The sequence below is a fragment of the Marmota monax genome, unplaced genomic scaffold (genome assembly GCF_021218885.2).
Source record: "Marmota monax isolate L192 unplaced genomic scaffold, Marmota_monax_Labrador192_F-V1.1 WCK01_AAM20220418_F8-fsc00007, whole genome shotgun sequence".
Taxonomy (NCBI): domain Eukaryota; kingdom Metazoa; phylum Chordata; class Mammalia; order Rodentia; family Sciuridae; genus Marmota; species Marmota monax.
The window spans coordinates 28,211,113-28,229,150 of record NW_026692781.1 but is presented as its reverse complement, the minus strand read 5'-3'; the positions used below and the strand labels follow the sequence as shown (position 1 = coordinate 28,229,150).

General features: G+C 36.4%; 1 protein-coding gene across 3 annotated transcripts in view; it reads left to right on the top strand.

The window, feature by feature from the left end:
- Positions 1–18,038, top strand: part of Dnah7 (dynein axonemal heavy chain 7) — a 345,957-nt gene that overhangs the window by 96,982 nt on the left and 230,937 nt on the right. For all 3 annotated transcript variants that reach the window (XM_046447272.2, XM_046447271.2, XM_058580336.1), the window contains 2 exons: positions 8,015–8,700; positions 12,523–12,709. In XM_046447272.2, coding sequence (XP_046303228.1) covers positions 8,015–8,700; positions 12,523–12,709 — 873 coding nt within the window. The remainder of the gene's footprint in view (positions 1–8,014; positions 8,701–12,522; positions 12,710–18,038) is intronic.

Below are 18,038 nucleotides of genomic sequence, written 5' to 3'. Positions count from 1 at the left end.
CCTAGGCCCAAATTAATTCATGGTCTGAGTCTACCATTCCAGTGAAGAGTAGAGCCTAAATGGTTGTTTGATCTTGAGTATTCTAAACTAAGCAAGTATACCAACAACAGGGGAAAAAAGAAAAAGAAAAGAAAAGAAAAACAGAGAGCAAAAATCTCAAGGGTAAATTGCAGGGATTCCTAGTTGGCTAGTTTAGGATTAAGAGGCCCTCCAGGCTGTCACTGCTTCCCTGCTTTAGCCACTTCTGCCAGGGTTTGCTGGGTCTCTCTCCTGGAGAGCACCAAGACTTTCTCCCACTTAAGTTCAGCTCTGTGCTACAGCACATTCATTGCTGCTGGTATCTATTGCCTCTTTTCTAGAAACCAATATTTTTGGTTTTCAACTAGTTGCTAGTTCACTGGGTTGCCTACTTGTGTTTTCCTGCTTTCTACCCCCAGTTAGCTGCTACGAAACTGATGTTTTAATTCACTCTTGAAGTACTGCTGTAACATTGTTAGTTCCTCTGATCCACCACTTTTTCCTCTCTACAGCAGCATTTTTATTTATTTATTTTATTTTTTTTAAATTTTTTATTGTTGGTTATTCAAAACATTACATAGTTCTTGATATATCATATTTCACCCTTTGATTCAAGTGGGTTATGAGCTCCCATTTTTACCCCATATACAGATTGCAGAATCACATCAGTTACACATCCATTGATTTACATATTGCCATACTAGTGTCTGTTGTGTTCTGTTGTGTTCTGCTGCCTTTCCTATCCTCTACTATCCCCCCTCCCCTCCCCTCCCCTCTTCTCTCTCTGCCCCCTCTACTGTCATTCATTTGTCCCCCCTTGTATTATTTTTCCCTTTCCCCTCTTGTATGTACTTTTGTATAACCCTGAGGGTCTCCTTCCATTTTCATGCAATTTCCCTTCTCTCTCCCTTTCCCTCCCACCTCTCATCCGTGTTTAATGTTAATCTTTTTCTCCTGCTCTTCAACCCTACTCTGTTCTTAGTTACTCTCCTTATATCAAAGAAGACATTTGGCATTTGTTTTTTAGGGATTGGCTAGCTTCACTTAGCATAATCTGCTCTAATGCCATCCATTTCCCTGTAAATTCTATGATTTTGTCATTTTTTAATGCAGAGTAATACTCCATTGTGTATAAATGCCACATTTTTTTATCCATTCGTCTATTGAAGGGCATCTAGGTTGGTTCCACAGTCTTGCTATTGTGAACTGTGCTGCTATGAACATCGATGTAGCAGTGTCCCTGTAGCATGCTCTTTTTAGGTCTTTAGGGAATAGACCAAGAAGGGGAATAGCTGGGTCAAATGGTGGCTCCATTCCCAGCTTTCCAAGAAATCTCCATACTGCTTTCCAAATTGGCTGCACCAATCTGCAGTCCCACCAGCAATGTACAAGTGTACCCTTTTCCCCACATCCTCGCCAGCACTTGTTGTTGTTTGACTTCATAATGGCTGCCAATCTTACTGGAGTGAGATGGTATCTTAGGGTGGTTTTGATTTGCATTTCTCTGACAGCTAGAGATGTTGAGCATTTTTTCATGTACTTGTTGATTGACTGCATGTCCTCCTCTGAGAAGTGTCTGTTCAGGTCCTTGGCCCATTTGTTGATTGGGTTGTTTGTTCTCTTATTGTCTAATTTTTTGAGTTCTTTGTATACTCTGGATATTAGGGCTCTATCTGAAGTGTGAGGAGTAAAGATTTGTTCCCAGGGTGTAGGCTCCCTATTTACCTCTCTTATTGTTTCTTTTGCTGAGAAAAAACTTTTTAGTTTGAGTAAGTCCCATTTGTTGATTCTAGTTATTAACTTTTGTGCTATGGGTGTCCTATTGAGGAATTTGGAGCCCGACCCCACAGTATGTAGATCGTAGCCAACTTTTTCTTCTATCAGACGGCGTGTCTCTGATTTGATATCAAGCTCCTTGATCCATTTTGAATTCACTTTTGTGCAGTGGCGAGAGAAAGGGATTCAGTTTCATTTTGTTGCATATGGATTTCCAGTTTTCCCAGCACCATTTGTTGAAGATGCTATCCTTCCTCCATTGCATGCTTTTAGCCCCTTTATCAAATATAAGATAGTTGTAGTTTTGTGGATTGGTTTCTGTGTCCTCTATTCTGTACCATTGGTCCACCCGCCTGTTTTGGTACCAGTACCATGCTGTTTTTGTTACTATTGCTCTGTAGTATAGTTTGAAGTCTGGTATCGCTATACCGCCTGATTCACACTTCCTGCTTAGCATTGTTTTTGCTATTCTGGGTCTTTTCTTTTTCCATATGAATTTCATGATTACTTTCTCTATTTCTACAAGAAATGCCATTGGGATTTTGATTGGCATTGCATTAAACCTATAGAGAACTTTTGGTAATATCGCCATTATGATGATGTTAGTTCTGCCTATCCATGAACAGGGTATATTTTTCCATCTTCTAAGATCTTCTTCTATTTCTCTCTTTAGGGTTCTGTAGTTTTCATTGTATAAGTCTTTCACCTCTTTTGTTAGATTGATTCCCAAGTATTTTATTTTTTTTGAAGATATTGTGAATGGAGTGGTTGTCCTCATTTCCATTTCAGAGGATTTGTCGCTGATATACAGGAATGCCTTTGATTTATGCGTGTTGATTTTATATCCAGCCACTTTGCTGAATTCATTTATTAGCTCTAATAGTTCCTTTGTAGACCCTTTTGGGTCTGCTAGGTATAGAATCATGTCACCTGCAAATAGTGATAATTTAAGTTCTTCTTTTCCTATTTTTGTGCCTTTAATTTCTTTTGTCTGTCTAATTGCTCTGGCCAGTGTTTCGAGAACTATGTTGAACAGAAGTGGTGAGAGAGGGCATCCCTGTCTTGTTCCAGATTTTAGAGGGAATGCCTTCAGTTTTTCTCCATTCAGAATGATGCTAGCCTGAGGCTTAGCATAGATTGCTTTTACAATATTGAGGTATGTTCCTGTTATCCCTAGTTTTTCTAGAGTTTTGAACATAAAGGGATGCTGTACTTTGTCGAATGCTTTTTCCGCATCTATCGAGATGATCATATGGTTCTTATTTTTAAGTCTATTGATGTGGTGAATAACATTTATTGATTTCCGTATATTGAACCAGCCTTGCATCCCAGGGATGAATCCTACTTGATCATGGTGTACAATTTTTTTGATATGTTTTTGTATCCGATTCGCCAGAATTTTATTGAGGATTTTTGCATCTAAGTTCATTAGAGATATTGGTCTGTAGTTTTCTTTCTTTGAAGTGTCTTTGTCTGGTTTAGGTATCAGGGTGATGTTGGCCTCGTAGAATGAATTTGGAAGTTCTCCCTCTTTTTCTATTTCCTGAAGTAGCTTGAAAAGTATTGGTATTAGTTCCTCTTTAAAGGTTTTGTAAAACTCTGCTGTATACCCATCCGGTCCTGGGCTTTTCTTAGTTGGTAGTCTTTTGATGGTTTCTTCTATTTCCTCAATTGATATTGGTCTGTTTAGGTTGTCTATATCTTCCTGACTCAATCTGGGCAGATCATATGACTTAAGAAATTTATCTATGCCTTCACTATCTTCTAATTTATTGGAGTATAAGGATTCAAAATAATTTTTGATTATCTTCTGTATTTCTGAAGTGTCTGTTGTGATATTGCCTTTTTCATCCCGTATGCTAGTAATTTGAGTTCTCTCTCTTCTTCTCTTCATAAGCATGGCTAAGGGCCTGTCAATTTTATTTATTTTTTCAAAGAACCAACTTTTAGTTTTGTCAATTTTTTCAATTGTTTCTTTTGTTTCGATTTCATTAATTTCAGCTCTGATTTTCATTGTTTCTTGCCTTCTACTTCTTTTGCTGTTGTTTTGCTCTTCTTTTTCTAGGATTTTGAGATGAAGTATGAGATCATTTATTTGTTGTTTTTTTCTTTTTTTAAGGAATGAACTCCACGCAATGAATTTTCCTCTTAGAACTGCTTTCAATGTGTCCCATAGATTCCGATATGTTGTGTCTGTGTTTTCATTTATCTCTAAGAATTTTTTAATTTCCTCCTTGATGTCTTCTATAACCCATTGATCATTCAGTAACCTATTGTTCATTCTCCAAGTGATGTATGCTTCTTCCTTCCTTCTTTTATCGTTGATTTTCAGTTTCATTCCATTATGATCAGATAAGATGCATGGTATTATCTCTACTCCTTTATATTGTCTAAGAGTTGCCCTGTGAAATAATATGTGATCTATTTTTGAGAAGGATCCATGTGCTGCTGAGAAAAAAGTGTAACTGCTTGATGTTGGGTAGTATATTCTATATATGTCAATTAAGTCTAGGTTATTAATTGTGTTATTGAGTTCTATAGTTTCCTTATTCAACTTTTGTTTGGAAGATCTGTCCATTGGTGAGAGAGGTGTGTTGAAGTCTCCCATGATTATTGTATGGTGGTCTATTAGACTGTTGAACTTGAGAAGAGTTTGTTTGATGAACATAGCTGCACCATTGTTTGGGGCATATATATTTATGATTGTTATGTCTTGTTGGTGTATGGTTCCCTTGAGCAGTATGTAGTGTCCCTCTTTATCCCTTTTGATTAACTTGGGCTTGAAATCTATTTTATTTGATATGAGTATGGACACACCTGCTTGTTTCCGAAGTCCATATGAATGATATGATTTTTCCCAACCTTTCACCTTCAACCTATGTATATCTTTTCCTATCAAATGCGTCTCCTGTAGGCAGCATATTGTTGGGTCTTGTTTTGTGATCCATTCTACTAGCCTGTGTCTCTTAATTGGTGAGTTTAAGCCATTAACATTTAGGGTTATTATTGAGATATGGGTTGTTCTTCCAGCCATATTTGTTTATTTCTGTTACTAAACATGGTTTGTTTTCCTCTTTGATTATTTTCCCCCCTTTACTGTCCTACCTCCCACTGTTGGTTTTAATTGTTATTTTCCATTTCCTCCTCCTGTAATGTTTTGCCGAGGATGTTTTGAAGAGATGGTTTTCTAGCTGCAAATTCTTTTAACTTTTGTTTATCATGGAAGGTTTTAATTGCATCTTCCATCCTGAAGCTTAATTTCGCTGGATACACAATTCTTGGTTGGAACCCATTTTCTTTCAGTGTTTGAAATATGTTATTCCAGGATCTTCTAGCTTTCAGAGTCTGTGTTGAAAGATCAGCTGTTATCCTGATTGGCTTACCCCTAAATGTAATCTGCTTCCTTTCTCTTGTAGCTTTTAAAATTCTCTCCTTATTCTGTATGTTGGGCATCTTCATTATAATGTGTCTAGGTGTGGATCTCTTATGATTTTGCACATTCGGCGTCCTGTAGGCTTCTAGGATTTCGGATTCTGTCTCATTCTTCAAGTCTGGGAAGTTTTCTCGTATTATTTCATTGAATAGATTGCTCATTCCTTTGGTTTGAAACTCTGTCCCTTCCTGTATCCCAATGACTCTTAAATTTGGTCTCTTTATGTTATCCCATATTTCTTGGATGTTCTGCTCATGGTTTCTTAGCAGTCTTGCTGAGCTGTCTATGTTCTTTTCCAGTTGAAATACTTTGTCTTCATTGTCTGATGTTCTATCTTCTAAGTGTTCTACTCTGCTGGTAGTATTCTCCATTGAGTTTTTAAGTTGGTTTATTGCTTCCTGCATTTCTAGGATTTCTATTTGTTTGTTTTTTATAACCTCTATCTCCCTGTATAGTTGATCTTTTGCTTCTTGGATTTGTTTATGTAATTCATTGTTGAAGTGATCTTTCATTGTCTGATTTTGCTGTCTGATGTCTTCCTTGATGCTCCAGATCATCTGAAGCATGTATATCCTGAATTCTTTATCTGACATTCCATCTGCTGCAGGTATTACCTCTTCTAACGTTGAGTTGACCTGCATTGCTTGTGGTCCTTTCTTTCCTGTCTCTTCATACTGTTCGCGTTTCTTTCTGCTTGGTGAAACGTTGTGCTATTGAATTTTCCCCCTATATATTTATATTGGTCTTGTATAGTTGCAAAGTCTCCCTCGCAGGCGCGGGCGGCAGCTCTGCCCCTCTTCCAATCGGGGCAATGTGCCTACCACGCCAGCAGGCTGGTGGGCCTGTTCTGCTGGTCTGTAGCAGGTCCGCCTACCTTGCAGGCACGGGCGGTGGCTCTGTCCCTCTGCGGGCCGCTAGACTTGTTCTGTCGGTGGTCACAGTTCTGCCTACTTTGCAGGTGCAGGCAGCGGCACTGCCCCTCTGCAGGCCTCTGGGGCTGTTCTGCTGGTGGGCCGCAGGTCCGCCTACCTTGCAGGCGCGGGGGGCGGGGCGGCTCTACCCTTCCGCAGGCCACTGGGCCTGTTCTGTTTGTCGGTTGCAGGTCTGGCCTGTTCTGTTGGTGGTCACAGTTCCGTCTACCTTGCAGGCGCAGGGGGGGGGGGTGGCTCTGCCTCTCAGCAGGCCGCTGCTCCTGTTCTACAGCAGCATTTTGAAATTGAACCTATTATTTTCTATCACTGAGCCACTTTATTCCTAAAACAACTATTTCAAAAACTAGCTTTCTCACTAGAAGAAGCTGGAAGAAGGAAAGCCAAAGCCTTTGACATATATAACATTTGAAAATTTTAATTGTATTTTTTACAAAAAGAGGATATATGCAAACATACTATATTATGATACCCTACCATTTTTTTTACATTGGAAAGTTTTTAGTATCTATTCAGGTAATTAAATACTTTATAAGAATCACAAATATGTAACCACCCATTGAGAAAATAGAAATAAACTCAATTTTCAAAAACTGAGGTCAGTGAAATTTTAAGTAACCTGCATAATTTATATATGTGTCTTGCACTTTCCAATTCTACAGATTGAACAACCCACATCTTTACCTACTTCACAACTAAACTAAGAAAATTATTTCTTTCTTTACCAAGTCTTCCTCTTCTTGTCCTTCTCACTTTTAAGACCAAGGTCTGATCACATCTTTTCTACAGAAGCACTTATGAATACACTATTTCAGCATTCTCACCTCTGAGTGAAAATATTTTATATATACATACCCAGACACAAACTATCCATTTTACACTGAACTGCTTTAAAACATCTCTTCTTTTGTTTTAAATGATTATTGAACAATTGCTATTTAAATTTCTGCCTATGCATGTCTTGTTCCCTGAGCTGGATTCCTAACCCTCTGACATTGGTAATTTGCAATATAATACTCTTCTATTTTTCATAGTACCTAAGACAATCCTGTATATATTTAAAGTATTTGAATTCCTAATAGTGAAGGAAGCTAGATCCACAATATGTCTGGGTTGGCAAAAATTTCTTTATATATGTAAATTTATTTGACTGTTTTAACTAGTGTAACCAGAATTGTCCTCTGGAAACTAGTAAAAGTGTATAGGAGAAAAATATTTAGTCTTAATAAAAGGATATTACAGCATGGTGGTGCACACCCGTAATCCCAGCTGCTTGGGTGTAAGGCAGGAGGATCACAAGTTTATAGCCAGCCTCAGCAACAGTGAGGTGCTAAGCAACTCAGTGAGACCCTTTTATTCTCTAAATAAAATACAAAAAAGGGCTGGTGATGTAGCTCAGTGTTGAGTGCCCCTGAGTTCAATCCCTGTACCTCCCCTTCCAAAAAAGGATATTATGTCATTTACAAGAATGTAAACAGGAAGCAGAAAACAGATTACTACTCACTTTTCTAGATTATTTAAGTTTAATTTTATGGCCTAGTGAGGCTTTTTTAGTTCACATTTGAAACATTTAAAAAAAATAATATTTAATATTATTTACTTTTTTGTTTATTTTTAGTTTTGGTACTGGGAATTTAACCCAGAAGTGCTTAACCACTGAGCTACATCCAAAATCCTTTCTATTTTTTATTTGGAGACAGGGTCTTGCTAAGCTACTTACACCCTCTATGAGTTTCTGGTTTGAATTTGTAATCCTCCTGTTTCAGCCTCCCGAGTTGCTGGGATTATAGATGTGTGCCACAATGCTCTGCAATATTATTCATTTTCAGAATAGTGTATTTAATACCTGTCTTTTCAGATTGATCAATTTAATGCTGAAGAGGAGGCATTTGGCTGGTTACCATCAATATATCCTCAACGTAAAAAAATCCAAGATGGTTTAAATCCTTATCTTCGTCTGTATGAAACTGCTGTTGAATTTACCACCAAACTTAGAGCATGGACAGAAGGACCATATCATAAGGTGAATCCAGATCAAGTAGAAACAGATGTTGGAAATTACTGGAGAGGACTATATAAGCTGGAGAAAACCTTCCATGATTCTCCAAATGCGTTGGCAATGACAAAAAAAGTAAGAGCAAGGGTGGAAGAGTTCAAACAGTACATTCCTCTCATTCAAGTGATCTGTAATCCTGGTTTGCGCCCCAGGCACTGGGAGGCCATGTCCGCAATTGTTGGCTTCCCACTGCAGCCAGCAGATGACTCCACTGTCTTCTCCTTTTTAGACATGAATCTGGAACCATATTTAGATAGATTTGAAGGTATTAGTGAATCAGCTAGCAAAGAATATTCTCTTGAAAAGGGCATGGAGAAGATGACGAATGAATGGGATTCAATGGAATTTGTCATTCATCCTTATAGAGAAAGTGGAACATTTATTTTGTCTGCAGTTGATGAAATTCAGATGTTGTTGGATGACCATATAATTAAAACACAAACTATGCGAGGCTCTCCTTTCATTAAACCTTATGAAAAACAAATGAGGTAAAGTGATATGATATTTATACTATGTTAACAAAAGTGCTTGTAGTTAATGTGAAGTTCCTTTAAGAATTGATACTGCATTTTATACTTCCATATTTTAAATGGTTCGTTGTAAGAAATGGTGACTTTTATTACTATTATTTTTTTGAGGCATTAGGAATTGAACTCAAGGGTGTGCCACTGCTAAGCTATATCTCCAGAGTCCCCCTTTAAAATTTTTGAGACAACATCTTGCTAAGATCGGAGGCTGGCCTCAAAGTTAGGATCTTCCTGCCTTAGTCTCTTGAGTAGCTAGGATTACAGGTGTGCACCACTGAGCTCAGCTCCTTCATTATTTTAAAAGAGTTCAGATCCTTTTGTTATCTTAATAGATTGCTAACTTCTATATTCATACCAAAGGCAGTGAACAATAACATCCATATATTTATTTTTATTTGCCTATAATTGATATTATTTTTGGATTTCCAAAAAATAATTTTTTCTCTGAACATAGTTTATAAAGTACATGGACTATAAACTGAAGATAATAATATCATTTTCCAAATATATGAATTATTTTGTCAGAGATGATCTCTGAGCATCTATTTTAATTTCTACATGAGTGAAGGATGGCTATTAAGTGCAAAAGAATGAAACTATAATTTTAATTTGAAGTTTTAAGCAGTAGACACAACCAATTACATTAAATTCTTACCCTGCCAGTGTTTTCAGTTTTGGAATTTGTATTAAGCAGGTTATGTTAACAATTTAAACAATAGATATCCAAATCAAACTACCATCTTCAATGTGAATTTTCATGGCAAGGGGAAGGTTAATTGTCTGAGAGTCTCTCTGATTATAACATGATTGTACCATGTTATGATACCATAAATTTGAGCATGCTCTGATTGGAACTGGCTCATTCTCTGTGTTTGATTGTTCTGTCTCTTACAAAAGTAGCACAATGTGCACATCAAAAGAAGAACAAACTGCTTTGAAAATAATATATATATATAAAAATTCTTTTTTTCAGGAATTGTGCATGATATTATTAGCTAGTGAGAAATTTTTCTCCATTATATAGGGTTTAGGAAAAAAGAAAAATCCCAGAAGAAAGCATAAAGCATTCATATCTCTTGTGAAAGAAAGTTAAATTCATTGGTAAACACTGGAAGAAAAGAATTTTAAAGGCATTTAAAAATGACTGGTTATTCAGGGAACTATGCATATTTTTTGGTTTTAGAGATCTAAAATCACAGATTACCACTTATATATGGAAAGTAATGTGTTAATATATAAAATAAAGCTATCCGACCTCTAAGTTGTTGTTATTAATAAAGTGTTCCTTATTGTGGCTATGTTATCTCGGACAGCAGAGTGGTTACAGCTGTCTGGGTTCAAATCTCGGTTTTATCATTTAACAGGAAGGTGAACTTCTGTCATTTATTAGGAAGGTGAACTTGAGCCTGGAACCTACCCTGATGTGCCTCAGTCTCCCCAATCATAGATATATACTATGACAGATCCTAACTTATTGGGTTGTTGTAAGGATAGAGGAAGTACAAATAGAAATTAAAAGTGTGTTTATAAAATTGTTAAGTTTATGGGGTTTTATGATTTAGATACACTGGAGGTGTGCCTTTGGAGTTTTTATTTTATCCCTGGTGAGTGGAACTCTCTGTTTCCTTGTTCCCATTCCTTGAGCTGCCTTCCTCTGCCATGATATTCTGTCTTACCTCATGCCCAGATCCATGGAGTGGGCCATCTCTGAAACCATGGGCCCCAGATAAATTTTCTCTCCTCTAAATCGTTCTTGTCAGGTCTCTTGGACATAGCAATGAAAAAGCTGACTAACACAGAAATTGATACTGAGAGTGGGATTGGTGCAGTGACTAACCTGATCATGTGAAGCTGGTTTGTGGTGGGAGCAATTTGGAAAAATTTGAGATGCAAGCTGTAAAAACTTCAGAATGTTCTAAGTGGAGCTTAATGAATGATTATTGTGAGAGACAAAAGACCAGAATGTCCTAAGACTATATACAGTAAGGACTGCTCATGAGGTTTCAGAGAAGGAGGACACTAATTAGACTTGGGGTCATTCATGTTATATTGTGGCAAAGAAGTTGTCTACATTTTGCTCATATTGTGAAACTTTTTGTAAAGCTGAATTTAAAGGTGATGTGCTAATTAATTAATCCTGTGGAGGAAATGTCAAGGCAGTACAGCATTCAGGTGGTGGCATAGTATTGCAGGCAGCTTTTAGCCAAGTTTACTGTGATAACTAGGAGTAGAAAGCAAAGTGGAAAGATCTGAAAAACGTGCAGTGTGGCCAGAAAACTGTGAATAAAACAGAGCTAAGGAAGGTGTGGTTGTTAAAGGTATTGCAGCCACTAGAGAAATGCAAAGTACTCTACCCCGAAACAATAGGAAAGATAGTTAAAGGGCATCTCAGGAATTGGCACAATTATACCCATCTTAGGCTTACGGATATAAAAGTAAAAATTCCTTTGAGAAAAGGGCATGGGTCAACCTGCTGGCAGAGGGCGCCTAGAAGTTTTTTCACCATGCTTAGCCACCTAAGCACTCAGCAGCTACTACAGCCATGGTCCCAGGAGGACTGGCTACTGCTGGAGATGATGACAGACCTTGGCAAAAACCTTATGATACTGGTTCTTCAGGAATGAAGGATGCTGGAGTTCGAGGGTCACAGAAACTTTCACCAAGATTTCCAAGGAAGGCCTGGAAGGCCAGGCAAAATGTAGCAAAATCAGAGTCCCTGTGGTCCACCCTGGAAAAGGTGATGCATGAAGATGTAAGAAGGAAGTCAAAGCTGCATTGGAGACTCTTGGGACTAAGAATTGCCAATAAAGTGGGATTTCTGCCCAGGAAAGCTGCAGAAATCAAGCAGAAACAAGTCAATAGAGAGACCATTTGGGGTTTCAATCAGCAACGACAGGGTGGAGCTGCAGAAGCCCTTTGGAGAGAATATCATGAGGTCATGTGCTCCAGATCTGGACATGGAACTACAGGACTTGTTTGCCCAGCTGGATTTCATTCTTGCTTTAGTCTCATCACTTTTTGCTATGCTCCTGTTTCTCCTTTTGGGATGGAAATGTTTGTTCTGTACCATTATAGAGCAGATACATATAACTTGCTTTGATCTTTACAGGGCAAAACATCCATGAGTTGGCTTTGAGTCTCACATGGACTTGGGCTTTTAGGCATTGCTATAACTGTTAATACTATGGGGACTCTTGAAAATGGACTAAATTTATTTTTCATTTTGAGATGGGCATGAGGTTTTGGGGGTCATGGGCAGAATATTAATATTTATGTATGAGGTGTCCTCCCCCAAATCATGTATGAGACAGTATAAGAATTTTTAGAGGTGAAATGAGTGAGTTATGAGAGATTTAATCTAATCAGTGGATTAATCACTGGGGAAAGAAAGGATGTTAAAGTAAATAATGAGTCTTATATGTAACTGCATTTCCTCAGTCATTCAGAATACTTATCATTGAGTATTCTCATTGCAGAATTTGTAACTTCTAGGTATGGAATGGTATCACTGAAGTTTCTTGTAATGACATACATAAACCGGCCCATTTGTAAGATAGGTATATCTTACGATATATCTTTGTAAAAGCATAAATGTTGACATTATTATTTTAAAAACATTTTGTTGGACAAATCTAGTGACTTATCTTTGAATGAAACTAGAGGAATGGAAATTGGAATGAGAACATTGCATTCAAGATTACAATCTAGTTGTGGTTTTCAGTTTTGTCACCTGATACATTGCTTGCTTTGCTCTTGATAAGAGCCACTGTGTTTTCTCCTCAGAGAATGGGAGGGCAAGCTCCTGCTGCTTCAGGAGATTCTGGATGAGTGGCTTAAGGTCCAAGCCACTTGGCTATATCTGGAGCCCATTTTCAGCTCTCCAGATATTATGTCTCAAATGCCTGAAGAAGGCAGACGATTTACAACTGTGGATAAAACATGGAGAGATATAATGAAAAGTGTCATTCAGGTGGGTAAAAATATCCTTGAAAATGGAATTATTTAGTTGAAGTGACATGATTTTTATGTTTGAATATCCATATAAGCCAGTATATTTTCCAATAGGCTATTATCTTTTTCTCACATACATTTTCTTTTCAACTATTATTTCAGAATTCTGGGAGCAAGAACTATGAAAAGCAAAAATAGGTATTTGTCCTGATTATTCCTTGAAGTTCAAACTGAAGTTACATTACTTAATAACCTTTGGTTTTGTCTTTGGTTCTACTAATGCTCTGTTAGAAAGACCGTGCACTATGCAAGCTGCTCTGTCTATTCGAAGGGCTCCTGGTTATGGGCTGCAACCTACTGAAACGCATTGCAACAGAATCATTTCATCATTGCTACCTACTCCATTAGCAAGTGCCTCTGATAGGGATCTAGAAAAGAATGATGAACTGCAAAGATAATAGATCTAAATAGTCCAATAAATGCAAACAAAGTGCAATGAAGAAATAAAAATAATACTGTGGAGGGGAACTTAACCATTTAAGTTAAGGAGGAATTTAAAAACAATCTGTAACATTGAAAAAGAAAGTCTGATTTTCATTTACTTCAGAAGACATTTCTTTCTGTATATGAAGCATGGTTTGTGTGTTACTGAAGTTAAGATAAAAATAGAAAAATAATAGTTATATCATTAAATGAATGCAGGCCTCTGCATTGATATTTTGATTGAATAGAATACTGTATGACAGAAGTACTATCATTAAATTTCCTAACCTGAAATAGAAATATGCACATATTTATTAAACTTTGAAAGTTATGTCTATAATTCTAACTACTGATTATATTTTATTGATACCAACTACATGATTTGACAAGAAAATATTCAGAAATAGTCTTACATTACTTTAATAGGTTTACCTCTTTTTAAGTAATGCTACTTGAGCCAAACTTTTATACAGTTAATTACAATCACAGCTGATATGGCTTTTTTTGGTGCTATATGTGGTAGTCTATTTTATTTTTCTTTTTAAAGTTAATTAAATTTATTTTAACTGGTACATAAAAGCATAAAACCAGTACATCTATACATATCCATCTGGTACCATGTACTATTTCTGTACTTGTATACATTGTATTATATTTAAATCAAGTTAAACTGTCTGTCATTTTTTATAATTAAAAACTTTAAAAATATTTTCTTCTAGAATTTTAAATATATAGTACATCATTATTATCATTATTATGGTTCTTACCTAAAGAGGAAAGAACCTAAGTTAGATGTGGTCAAATGTGTTGATGTGAGTATACTATCAGAAATCCTGGTTTCAATGATCTAGTAAAGGAGTGTGAGTGGTACTCTTTACTTGTTTTGCTCACCAAACCTGGCCTTTGTGATGGCCTATCTCAATGATATTGAAATGATAGAAGATCCTTGATATAATTTTAAGAAATTAGAGACTAGTTTACAAATATCCATAAAGAATATATGTACACCTTCCAAAAAGGGAAATTATATCCTTCTTGGGTGACCTTAAAGAAATGGAATTTTTCAGTGGGTTATAAATTCAATGAGACTATTAATTTTTTTTTTTTTTTTGCTTTTAAACCTTGCTTAGAAAGAAAGACGACTAAAAGTATCTACATTGATTATGATCATTAGCAAACTTGGCTGTACAAATCAAGGACTTAAAAGAAACAAAATTAGAGAATTAGTAACAGAGAAGAAGTATATAAGGGATCACAGAATAGACTAAATGCCAATGCTTAATAAGGTACCATTGCAAAAGGGGACACTTGGTTACCTGTTGACTAGTTGACTTATTTTGTGAATGTCAACCAGCTTATGCCAGTGTGTGTGCAGTGAGTTATAAGATAGGATAATCATGTAACAAACATATTATACAAACTAGAGAAATCTTGAGGCTTAAAGCAATTAATAATTAATTTAGAATAGCACGCATAACTAGAACTCCTTGTATCAAACTGGGATGTGTGGTCACTCTAGGTAAAAACAAAGAAGACATGACAGCAGGAATGGGAATTATGGAAAGGTTTTACAATCACAGATGCCCCCTCCCATCCCCAACATTGCTGTATGCTGGAGCTGCCAATAGCAGAAATTAACAGTGCTTCTGATGCCACACCTGGAGGGACCAGTCAGCCATTTAGAGGGAATTGAATACATTCGCTCTCTTTCAATAGGGAAGAAAGCAATAATTTGCACTAGATAGATTTTTCTTTTTCCATCCCCAAGCTTCTGCCAATACTTTCATTCATTTACCAACTGAATGACTTATTCCTAGTCACAGTTTCCACACAACATTGCTTCTACTTAGGAACTCATATAGGAAATGATGCAATTGACAGACCTGTGATTTACAGGTCCTACTATGAGCACTGACCATTTAAAAACTGAAATGACTCACATTGAAGTCTCATTTGCTGTGCCTGAGGGTAGAGAACGACTTATGAATTTGTGTATACTTCTAGAGAATATATTTCTCAGGAGCTCCAAATATATGGTTTATCCCATAGGCAAAGTACATGGGTCTAGGAACTAAGGAATGAAAATGGAAGTGACAGTTCTCAACAATTCATCCAATAAAACACACAATTTCATTTCTTAATTTCTGCTTTGCTGGTAGAATTCCAGTATTGATTATCTTATTAGATTAAGTCATTTTAGCATCGGGGAGAAAGACTTCTTTGCCAAGTTTACATTAAATGAGAAATTCTTTATCTGTGCAATCCACTTTTAGTCTCTCTGTTTTTTTAAATTTCCACTTCATGCTTTATTCCAGCCACCCTGGTTCCTTCTTCTTTTTCAATAACCCATATCAAGAACATTCTTCCCTAGGGCCTTTGCACCTGCCAGCTCCTCTTCCTGTGATGTTCTGTCTCTAAATATCTACAGAACAATACCTTGCTTCCTTGAAATCTTTGTTGAGTATTACCTGTCTGAAGAGGCTCACATTGAACACCCTATTTAAAACCGACCCATTTTTTTGGGCACTCTTTATCCCCATGTCCTTTCTGAAGTATCTGCCATCTTCTAACTCAGAGATATTTTAATCTCCATTCAGACGACTGCAAAAAAGTAAACGTTGCAATAAATTGAGTCATAATTTTTTTATTTCCTAGTGCATATGAAAGTTATATTCACACTCTACTGTAACTCACTGAGTGGTAGCATGTTTTTAAAAAGAAATGTACATAACATAGGTAAAAACTACTTGTTGCTAAAAAGTGCTATTCATCATCTGAACCTTTCAGTAAGTTATAATCTTTTTGCTGGTGGAGGGATTTGTGTCTATATTGATGGTTGCTGGATGATTAGGATGGTAGTGGCTAAAGTTTGGGGTGGCTGTGGCAGTTTCTCAATATAAGAATGAAATGTGCCATGTCAATTAACCTTTCCTTTCACAAAATATTTCTCTATGGAATAAAATGTTGTTTGATAACATATTACCCACAGTGAAATTGGAGTCAGATATCTCAAACCTTACTGCTGCTTTATCAGCTAAGTTATATAATATTCTAAATCCTATGTTATTGTTTTAACAGTGTTTGTGGCATCTTCACCAGGAGTTGAGTCCATCTCACAATGCCACTTTCTTTGTTCACCCATTAGAAGCAATTTCTCATCTGTTAGTTTTGCATAAGATTGCAGCAGTTCCTGTACACATTCAGGCTCCACTTCTAATTCAAGTTGCTTTTCCCATTATATCTGTAGTTATTTCCTTTACTGATGTCTTGATCTCCTCAAAGTCATCCAGGAGTGTTGGAGTCATTCTTCTAAGCTCCTGTTAGTGTTAATATTTTTATCTGTCTTTATAAGTCATAAATGTTCTTAATGGCATCTGGAATGGTGAATCCTTTCTAATAATTTTCAATTTATTTTGCCGACATCCATCAATAGAATCCCTCTCTATGGCAGATATAGATTTACAAAATGTATTTTTAAATACTAACACTTGAAAGCCAAAATTACTCCTTAATCCTGGGGCTGCATAAGTACATGATGTGTTAGCAAAAAGGAAAACAACATTAATCTTATTGTATATCTCCATTAGAGCTCTTGCGTGACCAGGTGCATTGTCAAAGAACAGTAATATTTGTCTTTTTTTACTATTATAATATATTTTATTATTACAATTCAAATAATACTTCAATGAAATAATAAGAGTAATAATATTTTATGAGTTTGGAAAATAAATTGCACTTTAATTCAATCACAGGCAAAGTTTTTTGTGTTTTATTCATTTATTTTTATTTTCCATCTTCTTACCCTAATTTTATTTTTTAAACATTTTTAAAATTCATGTATGAAGCAGAATGTGTTACAATTTTTATTACACATATAGAGCACAATTTTTCATATCTTTGGTTATATACAAAGATGTGAAAAACTGTTTTGGTGCCAATACCATGCTGTTTTTGTTACTATTGTTCTTAGTATAGTTTAAGGTCTGGTATAGTGATGCCACCTGCTTCACTCTTCCTACTAAGGATTGCTTTAGCTATCACACCATTTCGGGTCTTCATACATGTACTCTGGATAATAATGATCATCATGTTCCACCATCACTTCTAACCCCATGCCCGTTCCCTTCACCTCCAACTCCTCTGCGCTATCTAGAGTTCATCTGTTCCTCCCATGCTCCCTTGCCCTCTCCCACTATGAATCAGCCTCCTTATATCAAAGAAAACATTTTGCAATTGGTTATTTGGTATTGGCTGACTTCACTTAGCATTATCTTCTCTAACTCCATCCATTTACCTGAAAATGCCATGATTTTATTCTCTTTTATTGCTGATTAATATTCCATTGTGTACATATGCCACATTTTTTTATCCATTCATCTACTGAAGGGCATCTAAGTTGATTATCCAGTTTAGCTATTGTGAATTGTGATGCTATAAATATTGATGTGGCTGTGTCCCTATAGTATTCTGTTTTTAAGTCCTTTGGGTATAGACTGAGGAGAGGGATAGCTGGGTCAATGGTGCTTCCATTCCCAATTTTCCAAGAAATCTCCATACTGCTTTCCATATTGGCTGCACCAATTTGCAGTCTCACCACCAGTGTATGAGTATAACTTTTTCCCCACATCCTCACCAACACTTATTGTTGTTAGTATGCTTAATAGCTGCCATTCTGACTGGAGTGAGATGAAATGTTAGAGTGGTTTTGATTTGCATTTCTCTAATTGATAGCGATGATGAACATTTTTTCATGTATTTGTTGATTCATTGAATATCATCTCTGAGAAGTATCTGTTCAGGTTCTTGACCCATTTGTTGTTTGGGTTATTTTTTTTTTTTGGTGTTTAGCTTTTTGAGTTCTTTAT